The following is an 8,015-nucleotide window of genomic DNA, read 5'->3' as shown; positions in this document are numbered from 1 at the left end:
GATGATCGGAGCTACCTATAGATGTGAGGACATGGAGTTGTGACGATTACTATGATTTGAATTGTTTGTTTTAATGTGACCTCCTGAACTAAAATCATACGTAGGGGTTACTATGAATTGTTTTACCTTGTACTACCTTGTTTTCTTCTTGGTTTACTGTTGAGGGGTTTGAATGATTTGAAGAACCATAGTGGTGACGAGTGTTCCCTGTTGGGAGACTAGGAATGTGATTTCATTGATTTTCACCTTTGATGTTACGATGACGACAAGGTTTCCGTTTGAGAGGAAAGGAGTGTGATTTTGTAACTCGCCGTTGTGCGATAACATGACTTTCAAACATTACTTGATGTGGTTTTGTTTGACTGTAAGTTGTGTAATTGGATGCTAGGTTGAGAATCTGAGCATGTGATTTTAGTCACGAGTTAACTTACGTAAGCATGATATGGAAGGATATGAAACTAATGGTTGTAGTTGTGAGTTATGTGCTTATCGTTGTTTAGGTTGAGGTGACTTAAGAATGTGTTTCTGCTTTGTGGTTTTGAGTTTACTCATACAAGCTTTCGTAAGTTTACCAGGTTTGTTGTGTGGCAACTCGGTACATTATTCGATGGTGTAGGGGTTAATCCTGCAGGTCAGGGAAATCGTGGCTGAAGCTGAAACCTTATAGCAACTAATCGAGTAGAAAGCTAATTTTGTGGCTTTACTGTTGTTAAGACTTCCGCTGTGTAGTAAGCTATGAGGAGCGGTTACTTATTATTTTGTTAACGCAATTTAATTTGTAAACTCTGTGTAATGTAATATGTGACTCTAAAGAACGAGTCTGTATTTACATTGAAGGTTCGGGATATCATTGGTTGCCTTGTTTAAAGGAAAAATATTAGTGGTATTTTGTATTGATGTCCGAACCATCACGCCCCGAGTTCTTATGTTGTTTGAAATGGTATTATTATTTGTGATTGAAATTCGGAGCGTAACATTGGTAATGAAGAATATATCCAATGCAAGAGATGTATGTAGGTTAGCTCGCTCATCTTTGATCTTTTTGTCTCTGAGCTAATGTCGCCATTTGACTGATGAAGTGGACTACAATTGTCCTAAGTTTTCATGTGTTGTGATTGTTAAGCGACAAGATAACATGACTCATTGATATCATTTGTGTATTAGTGTCAATAACTTAAACACCTTTATTATCACTGATGTAATGGTGAATTTAGATCTTATTGGAAATAGATAGCCAATTTTGCCCGTATTTGCTTAAATAATGGGCTAGCGTCACTTACTCGTAGTTATTATATGCATCGATATTGTTTCTAACTTAATTACTTTTATTTTTTTTTTCGATGTAAAGGTCTCATGTACAAAAAGTTGTTAGAACTACTAATAGTGACTCCCACATATAAAGTCTTTTTTTTTTTTAATTACTTTCCTAATATGGAACATTTTATTCTTTAATAATAATCAATTGTTTATCTTGTAGGATGTGGGATCTAAGCTAGTCACTCTCGATGATATCTCTTTTCCAAAAAAAAAAACTTCAATGGTTCAAGCAAGATTGACATTGCTTGTTGATATTCATGTGCATCCCAACGTAGCTATTGATGAGTGAGTTTCTATATAAGACTCTTCACTAGTGAGATTTCGCCGATAAGGTCATTGTGGGATGTGATACAACATTTAAATGCTATAAAATTAAAACACATAAATGAAGTTATGCATATAAACACCCATGACCATTTCAAAAGAATTATCAAGGAGAAACAAATAGTTATGCATATAAACAGCTAGCCATGGCTGTATATAAACACAGCCAAATTGATGATCGTTAAAGCATCCAAAACTGCAATTTACACGAACGGTTCAGGTTGGACAGATCCAGTTCGTTCGTGTAAATTGCAGTTTTGGATGCCTTAACGATCATCAATTTGACTGAAAATTTGTAGAGATAATCTACTCATATATACCTAAAACTGAACGGTTAAGATGTGAATATGTGATCGAAAAGTGGTCAAAATATGAAAATATGTTCCTTAACGACCTCCTTAGCAGAGCAAGATTCTTATATATATATATATATATATATATATATATATATATATATATATATATGATTTACCTTTCTGAGTTAACAAATGAAGTTTTCTTGACGTTGAATTTGCAGGGCCTATTCGACATAGTATCACTTACTGGTTCCTTTTTAAAAAATACCGCGGGTATACGTATGACCCCAAACATCTCGATTAAACTAGCAAAAGCCAATCATCAAGTCTTTGGGGGACGTCTTGCAGGGATATTGATTGCAGCATGAGAAATCCAGGTTTGCTGGCTGGCTTACTTCTGTTTGGATACAATTATAAATTGTAGATTATATATTATGGAATGAATTAAGACAAACTGTATATATTTCTGGGTGCATGAGAGTACTTGGTGTAATGCATATGAGCTTCTGATCGACCTTTATATTATCGAGCTTGATTGACCTGCAAGTAGTCCTCAACATAGATCCGCGTTCGATCAGTATGCGCGCGATTTATTTTGTTCAAGAGGGTTGGGATGAGTGGACCGTGAGCATAGAGATTGTAAAATGAGTGTGCATAATTTTTGAAACTGTTTGTAGATATGATTCTAAATTGATTGTTAGTTGAACTTGCATACTAGTTTGGCCGCTGCCTGTTATCCATTGGCTTTGTTCATCAAGGCCTAGCCTAATGCATATTGAAGAACAGCTTAATTTCTTTTCTTCACTCATTTGCGTTTCCGTAGCTGTGTCCTAAAGGTTTTGTACATACTTATGAAGCTATATACTCATCATGTTCATTCATAGTCATCTAATTAAAGTATATATTTCATGTCCATTGCAGATGGTCGTTGGTCGTTATCGATGATCAAAAATGTTTCTCTTATGTGGAAGGTGCTCACTAAGATTAGGGATAATATTTGTTTGGTCTGGGGACTGGGAATAAGATGATGAATATGACCCTATAAGTAGCAGCTTTCCAATTTATGCAAAATATATGAAAAATTATGTCTTTGTTTACTTATCACCTTTTATAAGGTTACCATCAAACACCAACTGCATGCAGCATGCATGGGGATTTCAATTAGCATCAAACACATGTTGAAAGTCTGCACTTGTGGAATGGTTTATTACATTTCACAGTGAATTGTTTCAATGATTGAGCGGCTGCCAAGCTGCACTAAGAATGGAATGATGAGTGTAATAAAAATCTTAACCTTCATTCAATATGACGTTGATTTATGCATCCACATGAACAAGTGATATATAGGATCCATCGAAGAAAAATTTGGAGAAGTTAGTGAATTATTAGCCATTCACATAAGTATGAATGTTATTCATTAAATCATTAGAAGGGCAATACAATTATTATTAACTTTGTTATTACTGATTTTAGATATGTTTATATGCATCTGGTTAGGCAATAGTAGCCATTACAATGTTATAAGCCTCAAAACTTACAAGTTTGGAGCTTATGCATCAGGCTTCCGAACCAAGAAGAAGTACATTGGTGTGAAGATCCCTTTGCTATACGAAAGACAGAAGGAACACATAAGTGAAACTTTAGGATGTGATAGAGCGTACTTTAGAAACATAATATAAATAGACTCATACAGTGCCTATGAAGTTCACGTTATAATAAAGTAGGGGAACAACAATTATGAAAATCAATGAAGGAGAAAGCGAACTCACCTTCCACCTTCAACAAGAGCTTCTGCTGTTGTCTCTAGGAAAGACTGAACTCTTTGGCTACCCTCAGGGGCAAGGCGTAAAAACTCTAAGGCTTTGACCTGGGGGAACACAATAATATTCATGAGCAAGCTCATAAAGTACAATTATAAAAGTGTGTAGTATCAAATTTTCATCGAGCCTATTGTCAACTATCTATCCAAACGTAGAATTCCACCAAAACAAGCAAACAAAAACAAGACCAAAATTGATGCTGGTTGGCCATATATTTTGATATAGTTCATTGGGGAGGTAATTGACACAACCCTTAGTTTAAGGTACACAATGGTACTGAGCACTGCAAACATGTTAATCAAACAAAGGGATCTTATGGCTAACAAAATAGTTCCATAAGAGTAAAACTATAGGGCGTGTAAAACAGTGATAGAAGTCTTACCATTGTTCTAGTAATGAAACGCCCCAAAGCTGTTAGCCGGAAGCTACTCAATGAAATATGACTTTTATCTAGTGGCATATACCAAGGAAGCGGTGAATCCACAGAAACGTCATTTTCCCATATAACCTTTCAAAAAGAGCAAGAGGAGGAGCTTGCTTTATACATTGAATGCAAAGTACATTTTGTAGATTATAAAGCACGTACAGCAAAAATTTTAGAGCTTGAGTATGATTTTCGTGGTGACAAAAAAGTTCTGAATAATCCAGTATTAATTGACCATTCTGTTCACCTCAAAACCTGCAACATTTAGAGCGTGAATACATTGTTCTTTTGATCTGATTTCAGGAAGTCCATTGCCAAGCTCAACTTCTCCCTAAACCAGTGGATGAAAACTTTTTGTAAGAAGAGCATCAATTATATTGTTTCTTTTGAAAAGAATATTTTTAATATAACCTTAATTCTCTGGTGTTCATGGTTTGTTCGATCAAAGGAGTCAGTAATGCACCACTCGTAAGCAGCAAAACACTGTCCTGGCTTCAACACTCGATATATTTCTTTGTAGCAATCAAACTACTCCGTCCACAAAGAAAAAGTTAAAGGATAAGAAACTAAGGGGACAAAATGCTAGAGATGTATAGATTAAGGGCCTAGCAAGAATTCTAATATAACATACCACATTTGGTGCATGGCATGTGGCTTCTATTGCAAATATTGCATCAAAAGTGCTATCAGGAAATGGCATGTTCATAAAGTCTGCCTGCATGATCATTAACGTAAAGGTATAGTTGATCGATCAACTCCAACATCCAAGTAGCAGACAGAAAGCATAGTAGACACTAGAATGAACTTTATTGGAGAAATATTCAAATGCTGGAATGTGGTGATAGGACTTCATGGAATAAAACAATCTCACCTTGACAAAGTTGCAGGTCTCATCCACTCCTGCAAGATGATTGAGTTCCTGCAAGATACTTTGATCAATGTGACTAAGAGTCCAAAGACCATTTCTAAGGGTAAGCTATTGAAAGATGAAGGGTAAAAGATAATGAAATGTTTATTCTTTGGCACAATAAACTATTTTTCAGTATCATAGAACATGAATTGAAGAATACAGTGTAAGCATCTGTACAATAAATTCCAAAGAAACTGTCACTCACCTTTGCTCTAGTTATTTGATATTCGTTGTTGTTTATCCCTGTAACTGATGCCCCACTTTACAAAGTCATAAGCATTAGAGATGTCACTTGGTATTGGAAAGTTGGTAAGGATGAAGCAACTTCCAACAGTTTTAGTGGATATACATAGAGAATGAAATAGAGAAATTCTGACTTAAGCCTGTAAGAAAGAAGCATATAAACTATGACAGGATAGTGAACTTTAACACAATGAAAATGAGATTATAAAATATCAACTTTTTTTTTTCCTTTCTGCTAACTAGAACAGAAAATGGAAACAAAATCAAGCAAATTCAAAATTATGACTTGTTAGCTACATATATTTATGACTCTTCACAAGTATATAACAGAAAAATTTGGTAAACAAATAAAATGAAACAGAATAAAAGAAACTCATGTACTACATTAACATATGGAATGAGCGGAGTTGATCTTCTTTGATGATATAACATATATACCCTCCTAACCTTCAGTAATGCCAATTAACATTTCCATTCAAATGAGGGGAGCAAGAAACGAATAAACAAGATGCTTGCTAAGTTGTTATAGAGTATACTTTGGTGTGGAATGTAGCTGTTTACTTCTATAATCTTTTGAACACAACAAGTGAAAATGAATATAAGTGGATTTAATAACAACTGAAGGTGGTTGGCAGCTGGCCTTAAATGTATGTTTCAACTACAAAATGTGGCCTTATGACTGGAAAGAAAACAAGTTACCAAAATTTGACTAGAACCACCGACTTTCCCACCAAAGAAGAAGAAAATGATGCCTATAACCAAATGCAAGATTCAGACATCCGCCAATTACAAATGTAAGCTACATCAAGATTCAGTAATTACCTGAATCTAGTAATTTCTCTCATAGGTCCACCAATCCCACATCCTACATCCAAAACCTGTCAGTTCATAGGAAGACAAAAAATTAGTAAATGTCTAACACGCAAGTTAAAGTAATAATAGCTTAGAGAAAGCAACCTTATGCCCTTGCTTTAGACCTAGTTGCAGAGCGAGAAAATGCTCATGCCGCTTGATGCTCTCTTTTAGGGACTCTTGCTTCCATCTACCATTAAAATGACCATACACATTACTCATTAGCAGTACTAGTCATCATGTAGCAATAAGCATTTGCATAGATTCATGATCTCATGTTATAGGAGTAGAAAGAAAGGCCAAGGTAAAATGATGGGAATAACTGCTCTGTATATACCTTGGTGCAAAATGGAAGGACTCACCCCATCCATATTCATAAAAGCTTGTGACGAGATCATAGTATTTGTTAACCTGAAAATGCCAAGCCAAGTACCATCGTGAAATCCATAACAGAAGTGAAATACAAAACTTGATATTTCAGCATCAGGAAAAGCAAATTAAGAAACCAGTAAGTAGTTAAACTGTACCCAAATTCAACAAACAAAAAAACATCACCTGTCCATATGGGTGAAACAAGCCCAACAATGAAATATCAAAACCAATTTAAAGTCATCCATAGAAGATGTGCAAAAGGCAAATGTGGAAATAGATTCAGAAACGGAAAATGATTGTATGTCATCTAAGAAAAGATAAGACCCTATCGCAATTGTATGCATCGCCAAAGAGAAAAAGCAATGTATGACACTAAAAAAGATAATTGCTGACTAACTGTAAACAAGATATTGAAAAACTGTAAATAGTGAGATCGATTCTTTTACCATGTCAGTATAGTTGCCTTTTCTGTCTTCGTCATCCCCAAAGTGATACTTCTCATATCTGGATTAAACAAATTTTGAACACAGCAAAAATTTCGGTCACTTTATGAATAACAATTTCAAAAATGATCAAAAAAACCGCCCACATTGCCACTTGCTCCACACCAACAATGGGGCTAAAACCATAATTTCTAGAGCAAGAAGTAAAAGAAGCACTACGAACCCATAAATAACCACAAGAAACAAATGGGTGCTCTTCCTATTGCAAAAGAAAAGGAGCAAAATCATATAAAACTTGATTTCCATGTTTAATTATCTAAAACTCAAAAACAGAATATGCTGTAAGTTATAGTGTGACTAGAATTGGAAGGAAAATAATATGGCAAGTAAAGACGTACTTGTGGACAGCTGAAAGAACTTGGTTTCTCTCAATCTTCCCACCAACCCCAGAGGCCAGATCCAGTGCTCCAGATTTTGACATCTTCACTGTAAACTGAATTAGATTTGAGTTCAAGCACGATGGTCTTTTTAGCTAAGTTTGGATCTTCCCTCTTCCACAGCTGACGATGAGTTAATAATGTGGAACCGATATTTTCCTCGAGAAGAAATATTTAGTCACATGTCCCTCGTTTCCCTCCAAATTGGAATCAAAAATATTAAATTAAATATCTGCCAAGTTATAAAAAATTCCTTGAAAATTGATAATGGTTGATGTTGTTTCGAAAAATTCTTGCGTATGTCAGGCGTACCAGACACGTGATACGCCTGACCAATCACACTTGAGAAATTTTTTTGCCTTATTTTGAAACTACCCCTGATTTTTAAAAGTGCAATATCTAAAATACTCCCCTGCTGGGCACTGATTAGACAGCTGCAACGCCACGTGGTGCGGTTGCCCCACGCAAGACTTTCTCTGTCGTTTCTGCACACATGGCTGCATAGGTGGCTATCATTGAGGAAAGAAGTGTGGAGTGTGGACTATAGCTATCATGCTTGCCAGTAGGGCATGCATCT

General features: G+C 35.5%; 1 protein-coding gene across 1 annotated transcript; it reads right to left on the bottom strand.

Moving 5' to 3' along the window:
* Positions 1 to 3,322: 3,322 nt before the first annotated feature.
* Positions 3,323 to 7,610, bottom strand: LOC133722297 (cycloartenol-C-24-methyltransferase-like). Its single transcript, XM_062149151.1, has 13 exons — positions 7,400 to 7,610; positions 7,005 to 7,062; positions 6,524 to 6,597; positions 6,292 to 6,376; positions 6,157 to 6,212; positions 5,297 to 5,351; positions 5,053 to 5,100; positions 4,813 to 4,896; positions 4,593 to 4,709; positions 4,429 to 4,512; positions 4,140 to 4,265; positions 3,707 to 3,804; positions 3,323 to 3,541 (listed from the first exon to the last, which is right to left on the bottom strand). The coding sequence occupies exons 1-13, from the start codon at positions 7,480 to 7,482 to the stop codon at positions 3,487 to 3,489; spliced, it is 1,023 nt and encodes a 340-aa protein (XP_062005135.1). The 5' UTR covers positions 7,483 to 7,610; the 3' UTR covers positions 3,323 to 3,486.
* Positions 7,611 to 8,015: the final 405 nt, after the last annotated feature.

The sequence above is a fragment of the Rosa rugosa genome, chromosome 7 (genome assembly GCF_958449725.1).
Source record: "Rosa rugosa chromosome 7, drRosRugo1.1, whole genome shotgun sequence".
In the NCBI taxonomy this organism is placed as follows: Eukaryota; Viridiplantae; Streptophyta; class Magnoliopsida; order Rosales; family Rosaceae; genus Rosa; species Rosa rugosa.
This window is presented reverse-complemented; position numbering and strand designations above follow the sequence as displayed.